The 17604-nt window shown below is 39.6% G+C and overlaps 2 protein-coding genes across 4 annotated transcripts; one reads left to right on the forward strand and one right to left on the reverse strand.

Annotated features, from left to right (window-relative positions):
• Positions 1-343: 343 nt before the first annotated feature.
• slc67a1 (solute carrier family 67 member 1) lies at positions 344-11167 on the reverse strand. 3 transcript variants are annotated; one of them, XM_077563568.1, is made up of 11 exons: positions 10926-11167; positions 10283-10475; positions 5363-5460; positions 5140-5285; positions 3712-3844; positions 3426-3538; positions 3129-3239; positions 2928-3028; positions 2749-2850; positions 1325-1445; positions 344-1088 (listed from the first exon to the last, which is right to left on the reverse strand). In XM_077563568.1, exons 2-11 carry the CDS (start codon positions 10316-10318, stop codon positions 901-903), a joined length of 1149 nt encoding a protein of 382 aa, XP_077419694.1. In that variant the 5' UTR covers positions 10319-10475; positions 10926-11167; the 3' UTR covers positions 344-900. The 3 variants fall into 3 exon arrangements, with proteins under 3 accessions (XP_077419694.1, XP_077419695.1, XP_077419693.1); XM_077563569.1 differs by lacking the exon at positions 5363-5460; XM_077563567.1 differs by lacking the exons at positions 10283-10475; positions 10926-11167 and adding an exon at positions 6824-7667.
• On the forward strand, positions 7701-17040 carry LOC144050388 (very-long-chain (3R)-3-hydroxyacyl-CoA dehydratase-like). The gene is made up of 11 exons (XM_077563572.1): positions 7701-7848; positions 8646-8688; positions 8845-8918; positions 10323-10487; positions 10772-10823; positions 10921-11031; positions 11612-11739; positions 11866-11978; positions 15642-15748; positions 15826-15957; positions 16180-17040. Exons 1-11 carry the CDS (start codon positions 7768-7770, stop codon positions 16254-16256), a joined length of 1083 nt encoding a protein of 360 aa, XP_077419698.1. The 5' UTR covers positions 7701-7767; the 3' UTR covers positions 16257-17040.
• The last annotated feature ends 564 nt before the right edge of the window (positions 17041-17604 follow it).

Here is a 17604-nt window from a genome sequence, read left to right on the forward strand (position 1 = left end):
CTTTGGGGAAAATGAGGCATTGATGAGGCTGGTGTGCTTAAACACAGTTACTAGTGACACTTGTCTTTTTAGAGAATAAAAAGAGTGATACCGCACAACAAGAGTGTCTCGGAATACGATTCAGACGCTCGCACAGGCAGAGCAGAGTGAGCCATACTGGGACTTTAAGTCGATCTGGCCCAAAAGAGTCTGGCCTAAAACTACGGTACGGCTGCAGTCCAGTGTTGGTACAACCGGGTCGTTGGAATTAACATTTCTGTAAAATTTGGAACCAAAACGTATATATACACATCACAAATATTCATCTGTATTGTACATTTGCATCTCAATAAAGAGAATACAGTAGTGTTGAAAAGTTTATTTAGACTTAGGTTAAATTTAGGTGATTTTTTTTTTCAATTGAACTACTAAAATAAATGACATGATTTGCCACAATCTTTTGGTTTGCTGTGCTGCATACAGTGACATGAAAAGTAGTTCCCTCTTCTGAAGTACTTTTTTTGTTTGCATAGCTTCCCCACTTAAATAAGGTCAACAAACAAATGTCAAGATCAGACAAAGATAACCCATCTTTTGCGGCTGGATGTACGACGGACACCTGGGAGAAGTAGATGACCGTCTGCCTGCCGATTCTTTACATCGAGGATGTTGAAGTCCGCCTGTTACTGCCCTCGCCGCTGTTCCATGTCACAGTCTTTTCATTTTGAATCTCCTTGCTCTGTACTTGTCACGTCAAAGAAATCCAAATTACATTTCATATGACGGCCTGGCCCGGTTGTCCAGATTACCCACTCCGGGTGTGAATGTAATTCATCAAAGTTATTTAATCGATCGACACTTTTGTGTACTGTACAATGGAATCATTTGAAGAAAACAGAAGATTTGAAAACTTGAAGAGTATCATTCCTTATATTCGGCTTTCTTGTTGAGTCGCCGCTGCAGCAGGTACACAAACACAGCACTATTTACAATAAACTGAAGAAAGCCGATGGAGAAAATGCCATAGTTGACATAGAGAAAGCCGCCAATGGTCGGTCCAACTGTACGAAGTAGAGACTGGACTGATGCACACAGTCCCAACATTGTGCCTGGACAAGGAAGCAGAAGAGGCATCAATTAATAATCTTATATAGAAATAATACATATTTTGTGTATCTCACATTTTGGGTTGTGTTCAAATACATTTGTTGGCTTGAAGTAAACACAAAAAAAGGCACTCAAATATACCATCGGCATTTTACCTTGGTAAATGTTTGTTATAAGATACAAATGAAGTACTTCCAAAAACCTTTGACTTGCGTACATCATCTCAACAGGATCTTACCCGTGTCAGAGGACGGCACACTCTTGGTGAGCAAACTGTCTGTGATGACATTAAACACACTGAGAGAAAACATCATGGGGACCACAGTCAGGCAGAACTGGAACACATTCTGCATGTACGCCTGCAGGAAGAAGACATTTCATTGGGCTATTTTCACTTCTTAATCAACACTTTGTAATAGCTAACTAAGTTAATAGATCATTATTGAACTGTTAACTCATTCACTGCCATTGACGGTTATAGACGTCAAAATTCATTTGAACTATTTTGATTAGTTTAAATTTTTTTCCACTTTTGTTAACAAAAGTATGAAAACCTAGATTTTTTTATTGTACATTTAGAACAGATATAAAATTTGTGATTAATCGTGAGTTAACTAGTCAAAATCATGCAATTATTTACGATTACAAATGTTAATCGCCTGACGCCCCTAATTTTTAATAATCTTTTCAATTAAAAATATGTAATTATTTAAAAAATAATAATCTTTTCTATTTAACAAAATATTTTTATTATTTTTTAATTTTTTTATATTTCTTTAAAAAAAATATATATATATATATTTTATTTAACTTTTAAAAAAAAAAAAATTATTAGAATTGTTTTTTTAATTATCTTTTCTTTTAAAAAAAAATATTGTTTTTTTTTTTAATTTTCAATTGTCTTTTCTATTTTAAAAAATAATGATATAGATATATTTTTTTAATTTTATTTATTTTCCTAAAAAAATAAGTTAAAATTTTTTTAAATAATCTTTTCTTTAAAAAAAAAAGATTATTAAAAATTAGTGGCGTTCGGCGATTATTTTTTTTAATCATAATTAATTGGATTACTTCTCTAGTTAACTCACAATTAATCACAAACTTTATATCTGTTCTAAATGTACAACACAACATTTTTTTCTAGGTTTTCATACTTTTGTTAACAAAAGTGGACAAAAAAATGTTAAACTTATAGAAATAAAGTGCATTGTTGACATCTATAGCCTTCAATGACAGCGAATGAGTAAATTAATGAGTTATTTACTAACAGTTAATGAGGAATATTTGCAATTTAAGAATAATGTTCCAATAACATACGTAAACTATTAACTGATACTCAACAAGTCACTAGTAGTTCACTAATTGCTTGTTTATGATCTATTACTCATTTAGTAGGTATAGTTATAAATCTAGTTCATTAATGATATAATAACTATTTACAAGCTTCATTATAAATCCTTAACAACACATAATTAATTATTCATTAATTAACAGTTGACTAATTATCTATTAACTAGTTATAACAGATAATTATTATTGATCAGAGTTAGATGGCAATTATTATTGTCTTTCATAAAGACAAGCTTTGATGTCATTAGACCAGTACGACATGGTACATCATGTGGCGTGCATGTTTTTTCAGTGTGTGAGTACAGTGCGTACCTGAGCCAGGCCCACGAAAGCAGAAATTCCAATAGACACAAGCAGCAGCGAAATCTCAGAGTACCTTGCTGTAAGTCGCCCGATCACCCCTCCCTGAACCACCTGCGGGGGGAAATGCTTGGGATTTAATGAGCAATAGGAGACTAGGAGAATAAGAGATTTTTTTTTTAATGACTCACCATTTGTGCTATTCCAAAATATGCCATTATGTATCCATTTTGCTCAGGTGTCAACTTGAAAAATTCCAATGCAATTATAGAGAACATCACTTGGAAAATGCCTGAACAAATAGATCACAGCCCGTTGTCACTGAAATCTTCTAGTGTTCAGAAATAAATTGGGCAATTTTGTTTTAAAAAAAAAAAAGAAAAATCTCTCACCTGATGGTAAACCTGTAACAATCTTCACAACAAAGGTCGGAGTCACGCCGGGAAACTTCATTAGTCTTGTGATTTGGCTCACGTTGAATATGGACTTGCTTTTGGTCTCAGCTGCGGAGGATTCAAAACATTCAATCATATATAGAACCCAAAGTCATGAGAATGCGAATAATCTACATGATTGATGACACACAAACATTTAATGAATCCATCTGTTAAAAACTGAACTAGTTGAAACCAACCAACCTATTTTATTTCCTTAAAAATATTTATGTGTGGAAAACTTGAGTGTCTTACAATCTTTTTTGGTGGTTGGACTTTGAACTTTAGTGGTTTGCGGTATAAAGCACAACACCAACAGCAAACTTAATGCGCTCCCAGCAGCACCACCGTACGCAGCAAATCTCTCCCTGGGAAACACAAGGTCAACTTAGCGTTAGCCGGACAACATAACAAACCTGCACACGTGCACTAAATACATTCAAAAGAGTTATACATAGATTCATGTGATAAATTTAACAAGAGGTGGTAGTGTTTTTGCGGGAAAGCAATAAATATCACGGTAGAGATAAATGACAGTCACCCATATCTTGTGACGAGATGACCACCCAAAGTGGAGCCAGCAATCATTCCAAAGCCAAAACAAAGACCTAGTTTAGATAGTGCATCGGCGCGCTTTTCAGGTTCTGAAAGGTCTGCTACAACCATCTGAGAAGCTGCAGACAAAAGGTGATCAATGGTGAAAAATGGAGGTTCATCCAGGAGCTGTTTATGTAAAAAGATGGATGTCAGTGTACGTTATGTAGATGTGTGTTTTCTCTTAAATGAATCTTTTTGCTCTAGTTAGCCATTAGCCGCTCCAGTGGACACTAGTGTAGTCTTGACATACACTGCCATTCAGTGGTCAACGTTTTTAAGTGCAAAAAAAAACTCCAACAAGATGGCCGACACAAGTTCAGATGTGACGTGCAAGGAAGGAATAATTGTCTATTCCTTCTTCAGTGTTGTTCATTCGGTAATCTTACCGATTCGACGACATGTCATCATCATTGTCATCATCTCTCTCTCTCTTTTTTTCCCTTTTTTTTTTTGTATGTGCGTGAGTAAGTGCGTGTGCGGGTGTGTGTGTGAATGAACAATACTGAGCTCTCTCAAAAAAGAAAAATAAATAAAAGTGTCTATTCCTTCTATTTCAGGAGGACCTTGCAGGTAAAAAAATAATAATACAGATATTGGGACATCAAGCAACAACTGAGGATATATATAATACTTACTTATATATAAGTAGGTATTAAGTATTGATTTCGTCATTTGAGGAAATTGTGATTGATCATTAGTCCACTAAATTGGACATTGGACATCATTAGCTGTATTGTTACTAAAACTTAGTGTTGCTGTAACTTTGTTGCTTTTGAAAATACTTAATCTGCAGTATTTGTTGTTGTTGCTTTAAATCATTATTTAATTTTTATTATAGCAATATTTTATGGATTTTAGTCCTCATATGAAAGTAAGGATCCTTGTCCTGCTGTTTTGTAGCGGTCAGGTGCAAAACATGACTATATACCATCTGACTCAAGTGGGGATTATGACAGCGGCAGTGATGATGAATGGTTGCCAGAAGAAAGAAAATTACTATCTGTGCTTCATAAAAAGTTCATTTTTCTTTGGGTAAATGTTTTTGCACTATATGTAGTAGTTTTAAAATATTAAAAAAAATATGTGAACACAATGTTAAAAATCAGACATGCTCTAGTGGCTACATTATTGTTATTATTATTTTCTTACTAACATATTTCATCAGTTGCTCAAATGCACGTTATCCCCCCTAGTGGACATGCCACCAACTCCTTGAAAAATGAAGGCTATTTTTTTTCCATGCCTATAAAGGGTAATTAAAACACTTTTTTTTTTAAATCCTGATGTAGTTTATCATAATTTGTGCATGAAAGGATTAATGTGTGGCATAAATCCACTGGTGGATGATATTCCTTATACAAGAGACACTCACCTGGTAGGACATGCATGACAACTGTGGGGAGTTTGTGGACAAAAAGCATGGCAGGAGAGTCTGCTATTGCCAGTAGAATGAAGAACACAATATTTGCAGCGCACGCCAATGAGAGTGCTGCTCGGGCACCGATAACATCTGCAAACCTACCACACAATAAAGGAAGCATAACACCACGCATTAAGGTTGCTCACGAGTCACTGCAAAAGTTGGCTGTTCTTACCTTCCAAACAAAGGACCCCCGAAGAGTTGAATGACACCAACCGTGGTTTGCAAATAACCAAACCACAAAGTGTCAAAGCCAAGTTTCTTTGCCAAATACTGTTACAAACATAAAACAGACATAAAACTTTTAACTCATCTATTGTCAGAAAAAAATATATACTGTAGATGTTAATGATTATTTGAGCTAATAAAGTTTTCAACTCTATATGGATCATAATTTCATATCTGGCCTTGTACTTCTGTAGAACACAACTACAGAACAACAACATGAGGCAAAATTAATTCAATCACTTTTTTGAGCCCACATCACACAAGATGCAATGTTGACAAAAATGACACACAATGTATGTATGTATTTAGATAATTTCGAAGAGAAGTAGTTTGCTTCTAGTATATAGGTTACAAATAAAGGGCAGGTCTCATGCTGTCCAGCTAATGCATATTTTAGAGCAGCTCATATTTTAGCTTGAAGAATGCATTATCATTAATATTACGATGGCAGCGTGGCACACGACTAGTTAGCACATTCGCCTCACAGTTCTGAAATGGGGGATTTGAATCTGTATGAGCAAAGCAGCTATACAATATGAGCAAGCAGACTGTTTCTTAGACCAATCAAAATTTGAATTTGACTCTGTAGCAAGCTAGCTAGCCCACAATAACACCAGCATTTTTCTGTCCTATGAAACGGATGGATGGATGATTGATTGTTGGTCAGAGCAAGCAAAGTTCAAATAGCAAAACATGTACAAGTACATTTAAGAAACAGCATCTCTAGTAAGATTTTTTTTGTAAAAATGAAGAGGTAGATTAAAACCGGTTAATGCCCACAAAAGGCCCATAGGTAACAAATGCCGCCACTGCATTAGTTACCATAACTAATGTATCGAAATAAAACTATTTCAGAACACTGCAGTCTGGTTTCTGATCAGAACAAAGGGATCAGAACTAGTTAGTTGTAGAATAGACTTTAATCTCGTTCTTGCGCTGTACGCTTTCCTAAAATACTTTCTTTCTTTACTTTTGCTATGTGTGTGTGTGTGCGTGTGTGTGTGTGTGTGTGTGTGCGTGCGTGCGTGCGTGCGTGCGTGCGTGCGTGCGTGTGTGTGTATTTATATCAGTTACTTTGTGTATTAAATGCGCTACAAACGCTGCCTTGCCTATAATGAGTTTAACAGCGTTTTAATACTAAAATGCGGCTGGTAAATTATTAAAACATCAACAGTGCTGTATCTACAGGCTGAAAATATCACATTAAACTATACACGTCCAATGATAATTTTGCAGCGAACTTTGGTTTGCTTTTTCTCACTGAAAAATTTACTGACGTACAAGTAATGTAATATTTTTATACATTACAGAAAACGAAATATAGTCAATGGTCACTTCCGGAGCAGTGGCCACCTTACTGCAACTACGGAAAAATAACTTCCTCCTCCAGTACGACAGAAACACTTACAGGCGTGATGGAGAACTGTATAAACATCCACGTTATGTCCAAAGCAGCGATTAGATAAACGACGTAAATAGTTCTTTTCTTGCTCAAATGAGTTCCAGCATTAGCTTGAAAGCTAACTGATGCAGTTTCGTCGCTGTTTTCAACTCTTGCTGCCATGTTGCCTTACACATCAAAACAAAAAGAATGCAGATGGTATATCCCACTGATAGTTTGCTGGGTCAAACCCAAATTCGGAAAAAGGGGTGAGGACGTTCGGTTTCCTGCACGACGGTCACCGTTAACTCGTTATAATAGTTGAACTTTGGAACGGAAACCGAAAGGAAACGAATGTGAAAGGTCAACAGACCCTAACAGTAAAGCAGAAATAGCCACGAAAAAACTCAACAAATTGTTAAGCGCTGTTTATTGGTCAAAACGGAAAAGAGGAAAAATGAATTTTTCACGGAATCCTAAATTCTGTCAAGACGCATTCAATTGCCTCTCTAGTGTATTGTACATTTGTTTACTAACGAACGGTTTAATTTAAAATATTTTCTTAGATGCTGCGTTTGGAAATATTCAAACGCGCGTTCTGAAATATAATTTAAAACCCCTGGGCGTTATCTTATTTTGAAATGGCTTGGTCAGAACCAACAAAAAGCCAAAAAATGGTCAAATAACGCCTAGGGGCATACTGTAAACCACGATCACAGTGATATTACACCGTATCGTTAGTATACATTTGGAAATACACTTGGAGATCACTGGATTGTTGTTTTATTTTGAAACTAAACGCGTTAACTTTTATTTTCTTAAACTGAGGAGCCAATCGGCCAAATCCCGGAAGTATTCCATTGTAATGCGTTGTGTAGCGTAATGGTGAGCAGGTTGAGTCTTTAGTGCATATTTTACGATACTTTGTCGTGTTTTTGTAGCATGTAGATATCAGCGAGAACTCGGTTGCAATGCAGATCCTCACACCTCGCGTTTACTGGGCTCAACGGCACGGAGAGATTTATCTCCGAGTAGAGTTGAGTGACACCAAGGTAAATATCTGCTTTGCAGTTTTCAACATTGGCCAGTGGCCACACTACAATTTATTTTCTTCCTTAATTGCTTTCTTCGCGAATGGTTTGATACACGCTTGTGAATTTAAAAAAATGCTCAAATTATATGCTATTATTAATAATTAATCAATTTGAAGTCCGTGATCATGTTATGCTCACAGCAATTGTTTTCACAAAGTACTAAAATAAAGATTAATATGCAACACATTTTTTTAAATAATGCCTGGAAATGTGTTTACATTTTCAAGTGAGCTATTTTTAGAACGGGCCTTGATGTAGCAATACTGCTATATTGCTTGAAGCTATATTGCTTGAAACTATATTGCTTGAAACTTTTCGAGCGTCCAATCAGATTTCTGTGATGTCATCCATGTACAGACTTGTACAGTGTTTGGTTGATGCAGCTGTCTGTCATTTACACGTATGAGATGTGATGTGCGTTGCAGTAAACAACCCATTCATCACGAACACTCAAAGACACGCAACACTCATCGAACAGCATCTGTTTAAGCACTGTCCAATAAAAGATGCATGACTTTTAATGGGATTGTTGGATTTTGTTCCGGCTCTCCAATGGAAACCTGAAACAGGATGACAGTGAGACATGTCACTTCATTTGAATTACAATAAAATGTATTACATTACAATAAAAATAAGTAAACTTCCTTTTACATTGACATTGGCACACGTCTTTAGTGATAAGTCTCCGTAGGGGTGAAATTTTGAATGTATTGTCTTAATTTTCATCTAAGTTAATTTTACAACATGTCTTTTAGGATCTTGAAATCAACCTGCAAGACAACACAATTCAGTTCAGAGGTTTGTATGTGCATTTTTGCAAATGTCTTCATACTTTAAAAAAGGAAAAATGCAGGGTGGCCAGTTTCAAGTATGTTACTATACAGTACCTCCATCTACAGTTTAGACTAACCGCAGCATCAAATTGTTCATTCATAATGTTCTTGTCTTTCACAGCACAAGGCCATGGAGCTAAAGGAGATAATGAATACAAGTTTAGTTTGGAGTTTTTGGAAAGCATCAGACCTGAGGTATAATAGTTTTATTCATTTCATTATTCTATTCCAGCTCAATGTACTTCATTATCTGTGTATTTCTGCCTATGCACTTGCCATTTTAGCTGCTCCAACTACCTGACTATTGCCAGCATGATCCATGTTTTAAGCCGCCCTAACACGCAAACATTAAAAGGAGTTTGGAGAATTATCCCCTTGTTTTGTTTTTTTTACAAATAGTTGAGTCTCTGAAATGCTTCCTCTCCCATCAGGTGTTTTTATTTTTATATGGTCTGCAATTCCTCCCCACTGTTATTATGTAAGTGGAGGCAAAAAGCAGTATCATGCTATCGTGTCAAAGCTTCAAATAAAAAAATTATATTAATGTATATCGTACGCCACTCTGCTATATTAACCCATTCACTGCCATTGACGGCTATAGACGTCAAACATTCATTTGAACTATTTCTATTAGTTCAAATTTTTTTCCCACTTTTGTTAACAAGAGTATGAAAACCGAGGGAGAAAATTATTGTACATTTAGACCAGATCTAAAATTTGTGATTAATTTTGACGACCTAATTTAAAAAAATCTTTTTTCTTTTTTTAAATAATCTTTTTTCAAAAAGAAAAAAAAAATTAAAGAAAAGATTATTAAAAATTAGGGCGTCAGGCGATATATTTTTTTTATTGTAATAAATCTCATGACTTCAGTAGTTAACTCGTGATTAATCAAAAAATTTATATCTGGTCTAAATGTACAATATTTTTTCCTAGGTTTTCATACTCTTCTTAACAAAAGTGGGGAAAAAATGTTAAGCTAAGAAATAGTTCAAATTAATTTTTGACGTCTATAGCCGTCAATGGCAGTGAATGAGTTAAATGACAAGTGTTCAGTAGCTTGGTGATAAAATTTTGCATTCATAAATTCAATGGAATTTTTGAGCTCACTGCTACTTTAGTACAACAAAGGTAATCAGTGCTGTAGGGGTGAAACACGTCCTTGAGTAATTCGAGTATGTACCTTGATTAAAATAATAATAACAATAACTTGCCTGTTGATGTTTTTCTGCCTTTTTTATTTGGTGTGCACACAGATCTCAGTGAAGGACTGAGTGAGTCTTTTATACATGCACTGAGGAATGTCTTATGATAAATGAAATATACTAAGGGCATGTATTTTGTCCATATCTGAAGTAGCATTTTTGTCATACATCTGGTTAGGAGGTGTGTGGTCCTATGTGGCCCTTGATCAGCACTGAAGAAAAACTGTGGGCCCCCCTCCTGTATTTAAGTTGCCTCTCCCTATGCTAGACTGACTTGTTCAGCTGTCATTTATGCTCATTGTGTTGACGCTGCCTAATGTTGTCCCCGACCAGAACATTCAATGTCTTACTTACATATTGTGTGCTTGTTTCTTCATCACCGTGTTCCATTCAGTTTGAACACAAGTCAACGCAGCGTCAGGTAGACATCAAAATCAAGAAGCTGGAGGAGCGCTGGTGGGACCGTCTGACGCTGCAGCAGAAGAAGCCTCTGTTTCTGGCTCCTGATTTCAACCGCTGGCTGGATGAGTCTGATGCCGAGATGGAGCTTCAGGCAAAGGTATCAAACAAACAGACGGGCTGCTTTTCCAAATCGAACATTCCTATGTCCAAAAATCCCTCACTAAATTGCTATACTATTTTTCTGTTCACTGTGACATTGTTAGCAGAAAAAAGTTCCAACTGCTCTTACATTTACTATTCAGAGTATATTTTGATGTTTTGTGTTAATTGTTTTTAACAATTGTAGCTAGACCACAAAAAATTAATTGTAGTCTAAATCTTGTGGATTTTGGGAATAATAAAATGTTAATGTGTAACACTTCATGGTTTATTTTCTCTTAGGAGGAAGAAAAGATTAACAAAATAAGTGTGGAGTCAAGAGTTCGTAAAGACCGTGAGTCCTGTTGAAATTGTCATTGTACAAATCAAAAACTATCCAATACACTACATGTTGTCATCACTTTTTTCCCCACTTCATTATTCTTCTATAGCCTACCTGGGCCTGAAGAAAGGTTACTTATTTATGTACAATCTGGTGCAGTTCCTTGGATTCTCCTGGATCTTTGTCAACATGACCGTTCGACTCTTCATTCTTGGTCAAGGTTTGTATTTCGTAAGGTTGCAGGAGTGTGTCATGTTGGACTACGTCTCCCAACCCACTCCCACAATTTCAACGCCCCCCAAAAACGGCCACTGGGCAAAAGTGCAGGAAGAGAGTCCTAGAGTTAGTAAAAGTCCTTCCTTGGTTTGCTTTCATGCTGCTGTGATCATGTTTCAGTTCATAGCAAAATGTTCTTCCTTTATTGCACTTGAGTCCAGCTCATGTAATCAGCCACCAATTTGACCTTTTTGTTACATATAAGCTTCCATTTTCCAGCATATCTAACAACTCTCAGTTCTATTTTAAAACATCTAACAGGGGAAGCCTGTTTTGAGGGTGTCAAATAGAACAGTTATAATGCACTTGTTCCCATGATAGCTTTTGAACCTGATTGAATTGTAGACAACCATTTTAATTGCAAACATACTTAGTATAAGTGCGTTGTGCATGTTCATTAACATGAAACAAAAAGGTAAAGGAAAGCGCTGTGTTTTCACAGATTTAAAGAGGGCCAAAACACGATAATTGTTTCATTTGTTCCACTCCCTTCTCCCTTCTCCCCTCTTTTTACCACTCCACAGATTCATTTTATGATACTTTCCACACCTCAGCTGATGTGATGTACTTCTGCCAGATGATGGCCGCGCTGGAGGTGATCAACCCCTTGCTAGGTTTGGTCAAGACAAGCTTTTTTCCTGCTATGATACAGGTGAAGGAAACCTGTTCCGATATTTCAACTTTTGCTCACCTGTTGATTGCATGTTCTTCATATCTTCACTTGTGATAGTCTTCTAAACATATGTATTTGTATTTATTCTAATATGTCCCATCACAGGTAGCAGGGAGGAATGTAATTTTATTTGTCATCTTTGGCTGCTTGGAAGAGATGCAGATCAAACCTGTTGTCTTTTTCGTCTTTTACCTGTGGAGCACCATTGAAATATTCAGGTAAATTACATTCTCACATAAGTCAGTATATTTCTGCAGATATTTAATTTAAGTACCCACAGCTCGTGACCATAGGTGAGGTTAGGAACGTAGATCGACCGGTTAATCGAGAGCTTTGCCTTTCGGCTCAGCTCCTTTACCACAACGGACCGATACAGAGTCTGCATCACTGCAGACGCTGCACCGATCTGCCTGTCAATCTCCCGCTCCAAACTACCCTCACTCGTGAAAAAGACCCCAAGATACTTGAACTCCTCCCCTTGGGGCAGGATCTCATCCCCGACCCGGAGAGGGCACTCCACCCTTTTCCGACTGAGGACCATGGTCTCGGATTTAGAGGTGCTGATTTTCATCCCAACTGCTTCACACTCGGCCGCGAACTGCTCCACTGAGAGTTGAAGATCACGGCTTGAAGAAGCCAACAACACTACATCCTCTGCAAAAAGCAGAGATGCAATGTTGAGGCCATCAAACCAGACCCCCTCAACGCCTCGGCTGCGCCTAGAAATTCTGTCCATAAAAGTTATGAACAGAATCGGTGACAAAGGGCAACCTTGGCTGAGTCCAACCCTCACTGTAAATTAATTCGACTTACTGCCGGCAATGCGGACCAAACTCTGACATCGGTCGTACAGGGACCAAACAGCCCGTATCAGGGGGCTCGGTACCCCGTACTCCCGAAGCACCCCCCACAGGACTCCCCAAGGGACACGGTCAAACGCCTTCTCCAAGTCCACAAAGCACATGTGGACTGGTTGGGCGAACTCCCATGCACCCTTGAGGACCCTGCCGAGGGTGTAGAGCTGGTCCACTGTTCCACGGCCAGGACGAAAACCACACTGCTCCTCCTGAATCCGAGATTCGACTTCCCGACGGACCCTCCTCTCCAGCACCCCTGAATAGACCTTACCAGGGAGGCTGAGGAGTGTGATCCCTCTATAGTTGGAACACACCCTCCGGTCCCCCTTCATAAAAAGGGGGACCACCACCCCGGTCTGCCAATCCAGAGGCACTGTCCCCGATGTCCACCGGATGTTGTAGAGGCGTGTCAACCACGACAGCCCCACAACATCCAGAGCCCTTAGGAACTCCGGGCGGATCTCATCCACCCCAGGGCCCTGCCACCAGGGGAGCTTTCCAACCACCTCAGTGACTTTGACCCCAGAGATAGGGAAGCCCTCCTCAGAGTCCCCAGACCCTGCTTCCTCAAAGGAAGACGTGTCGGTGGAATTGAGGAGGTCTTCGAAGTATTCTCCTCACCGATTCACGACGTCCCGAGTCGAGGTCAGCAGCACCCCATCTTCACTATACACAGTGTTAATGGTGCACTGCTTTCCCCTCCTGAGACGCCAAATGGTGGACCAGAATTTCTTCGAAGCAGTCCGGAAGTCGTTTTCCATGGCCTCACCGAACTCCTCCCATGTCCGAGTTTTTGCCTCAGCGACCGCCGAAGCTGCATTCCGCTTGGCCAGCCGGTACCTGTCAGCAGCCTCCGGAGTCTTACAGGTAAAAAAAAGGCCCAATAGAACTCCTTCTTCAGCTTGACGGCATCCCTTACCGCTGCAATTGCCGCCACGACAGGCACCAATCACCTTACGGCCACAGCTCCGATCGGCATCCTCAACAATGGATGCGCGGAACATGGACTCAATGTCCCCCGCCTTCTTCGGGATAAGGGAGAAGTTCTGCCAGTGGTGGGAGTCGAAACTCTTTCTGACAAGGGATTCTGCCAGACGTTCACAGCAGACCCTCACAATACGTTTGGGTCTGCCCGGTCGGACCAGCATCTTACCCCTCCATCGGAGCCAACACACCACCAGGTGGTGATCAGTTGGCAGCTCCGCGCCTCTCTTAACCCGAGTGTCCAACACATGCAGCCGCAAATCCGATGACACGACTACAAAGTCGATCATCGAACTGCAGCCTAGGGTGTCCTGGTGCCAAGTGCACATATGGACACCCTTGTGTTTGAACATGGTGTTCGTTATGGTCAGTCCGTGGCGAGCACAGAAGTCCAATAACAAAACACCGCTCGGGTTCCGATCGGGGGGGCCGTTCATCCCAATTACGCCCCTCCATGTCTCACTGTCATTACCCACGTGAGCGTTGAATTCCCCCAGCAGAACGAGGGAGTCCCCAGGGGGAGCACTCTCCAGCACACCCTCCAAGGACTCCAGAAAGGGTGGGTACTCTGAGCTGCTGTTCGGTGCATAAGCACAAACAACAGTCATGACCCGTCCCCCCACCCGAAGGCGGAGGGAGGCTACCCTCTCATTCACCGGGGTAAACCCCAACGTACAGGCGCCTAGCCGGGGGGCAATGAGTATGCCCACACCTGCTGTGCACCTCTCACCTTGGGCAACTCCAGAGTGGAAGAGAGTCCAGCCCCTCTCGAGAGGATTGGTACCAGAACCCAAGCTGTGTGTGGAGGCGAGTCCAACTATATTTAGTCGGAACTTCTCAGCTCGGGCTCCTTCCCTGCCAGAGAGGTGACATTCTATGTCCCCAGAGCTAGCTTCAGCAGCCGGGGGTCGGACCGCCAAGGCCCCCATCTTTGGCTGCCACCCAACTCACTTGCCACCCGACCCCTTTGGCCCCTCCCACCGGTGGTGAGCCCGTGGGAAGGGGGACCCACGTTGCCTTTTCGGGCAAAATTTCTTGACAATAATATATTCTATGCAGCCCCACTAGTCTAAATACGGTATTCTGGTTAATATTGCGTTAGTGGAATATGAGTTAAGCAGTAAAATGCAGCAGTTTTTGTCATTATCAGAAGGCAGCCATTTTGCCATTTGCAATCGAGTGAAAATGACATCATAGTTGCTCAGGTCTCAGGTAACAACCAATCACACTGCAGCTTCAGAAAACAGGAGAGCTGTGATTGGTCATTCCCGGAACCTTGAGCAACTGTGATGTCATCTTCAGTCAACAGCAAGTGGCAAAATAATGTGGCATTAGAAACGACAAACACAAAGTCTTTACTGCTCAACAGAGAAGCAGAAAGAGAGGTGGACTTCTTTTGATTGAACTCACTGTCCACTGCCACAGCTTCTACTATGACGTTCCTTGCAGCATCCATTTTTAGGTTGTCCAAATAAAAAGGATGTGCTGTGTCATATATATAATCCACCTCCATTATAAATCTCTCCTCGTCCATGTTCGCTGCAGTGAATTAAGTGTTAAGCATTATAACGTTTTGCTGACATAGTTGTGAAATAGGATCTAGCGAGTGTTTTATTCTGAAAAGTAACCAGGAATTTTATTTTGAAAGTGCGTCGGTCTTCCTGTCCCGCTCGATGTGTTCTGTGATAGTTTGCCATTTGACAGATGCCGACGGATGTGTCGTTCGGCAAAAATAGAAAATAGGTCTATCCATGCGGCGGCCTCCGGCACGACGTAGCTGGTCCGCAGTCAATTCGCAGCGCACACGCAGCCGGTGTAATCCGGGGTTAGCATTAAATGTTCTCAGGTGTGAATAGGGAGCAAGTGTGTTAAATTTGGTATTAGAGCTCTCGCATAGCCTACTGGTCACTGAAGGTTCAACATGGCAAAGAAAAAAAAATCTGCTGCTCCACCTCCCTACGGAAACAGCGCCACAGGGCAATATTTCAACATGATAATGAGCCCAAACTTGTAACCCTATTGAACATCTCTCATTCTTAGGTACCCTTTCTACATGCTGGCCTGCATTGGCACTGAGTGGAAGCTGTTGACATGGCTCAGATACAGCCTTTGGATCCCATTGTACCCACTTGGGGTTGTCGCTGAAGGTAATTGCCACCTGATGGCTGTATTGAGTAAAGGTCACACTGTTGGTGACAGCTTGTCTTTGTGTGGCTATGTGCAGCGGTGGCTGTGATCCAGTCCCTCCCCATCTTTGACAAGACACGTCTGTTCAGCCTCCCCCTGCCTGCACTGCTGGGACACTACTTGAGCTTTTCTTACACTCTGCAGCTGTACCTGGTTCTCATGTTCCTGGGTAAGGCAGCAACCACACACTTGGATCCTCACAGCTTTCAGCCATTTTATTCCTGCTGGTAACTGGTAACATGACAGTTGTGTTTTTCCAAATGAAAAAAAAACAACTAAAACTGTTTATGTATCGCTCCAACTGCTTTTCAGTGATTAGTAGTGCTGATTGTGTAAGTGAGCTTTGATTCTATTAAGTAAATATTAACCAGCGTTTTTTTTTCTTCCTCAGGACTCTTCATCAATTTCCGATATCTATACAAGCAGAGGAGGAGACGTTTTCGATCAAGGAAAAGGAAAGTTCACTAATGGAGCAGGATACTGTATAACATTCCTCTTAGCCGCAAGGTTTCTTTTTCTCATTGCCTTTTTATCCTCGATTTTCTTTATTTACTCTTTCCTAAAAGTCTACAGTTCCACGCTACAGATGATTGTTTGACTGGCTCATGTTTATTAATGTTTTGAGATGTGTAAAAATGTAATTGTCCAATTTTGAGACCAAAGTAATACTCCTTCCATCCTGCAAAAAGAAGCTGGCAGGTTGAACCCTCCATCATTGGCATAAATGTATTTCATATACTGAGGTTGGCTGGCAACCAATCCAGGTTGTGCACCACCTCTCTCCCAAAGTCAGATGGATTATGTTGAAGCTCGCCTACAACCCTGGTTAATACATTCAGTATAGTAGAGATGGATAGATGCATTTGATATAGTTTCTACCTAATGGCACAATGCGTTATGTTGTTGCATGCTAAATGTCAATGTACTTGAATAGAAACTTTCTTTGTTGTGGCATGTTCATAATGCCTCTGCAGATGTGCTTGATTTTCACATGACAGCTAAATCCAAATGACTGTTGTGCTTCGACACAGCATTTCCATCACGGCACTCTCAAATGTGAGAAATGTGAAAGTTGTATGCTTCATGTATGCTCTGCCTTTACTTTGTGTATTATTTATTCATACTACATTAAAATGTAGATTTTGTTTGTTTGTTTTACACTAACATCAGTTTGTTTTGGTTGTTAAAAGCCATGCTTAGAATATTTTATTCTATGAATGTGTTTTGAAGTATAATAAACAAGAAAATCTTACATTTAGGTAGCAAATGTGTTTTTTATTTTAAATACAGCAGACCTGAAAACTAGAGGTTAGATGGTAGGAAAAGGATGTGATGTTTGTATGTTTTGTCTCACTCATAGGATGCTGTTCTGTTCCTTTACTAATCTGAAAAGAGCTAAATAACTATTATGAGTATACAGTAGTGTTTAAATATGTCTAAAGGTTTTTTTTATACTCCATATTAAAAATGTCATACACTTATGACTAATATTTTCATGGGATTACCATCAGCTATGATTCTGACACCCAATTTCACTTAGGGCATTGCACACTGGAAATTCTTGCACTATGATCTCAGATGCGAGAGTTGCACTGCTTGTATTTGTTACTGTAGATTTCTCAGGTACTGTATCTGTATTGGAGTATTTTTTTTTCTGATGACTTTTTACTTTTACTCCTGTACATTTGAAAACATACCCATATTTGCACACACTTGTCAAAGTATGTAGACTGGTTACTTTTGTAACCTATGTGGATGAGGAAGGTGTGAAAAAGAGTTGATACCTTGATTGATTCTTTAAATGATTGAGATTTTG

The sequence above is a fragment of the Vanacampus margaritifer genome, chromosome 4, assembly GCF_051991255.1.
Source record: "Vanacampus margaritifer isolate UIUO_Vmar chromosome 4, RoL_Vmar_1.0, whole genome shotgun sequence".
NCBI classification, from domain to species: Eukaryota; Metazoa; Chordata; class Actinopteri; order Syngnathiformes; family Syngnathidae; genus Vanacampus; species Vanacampus margaritifer.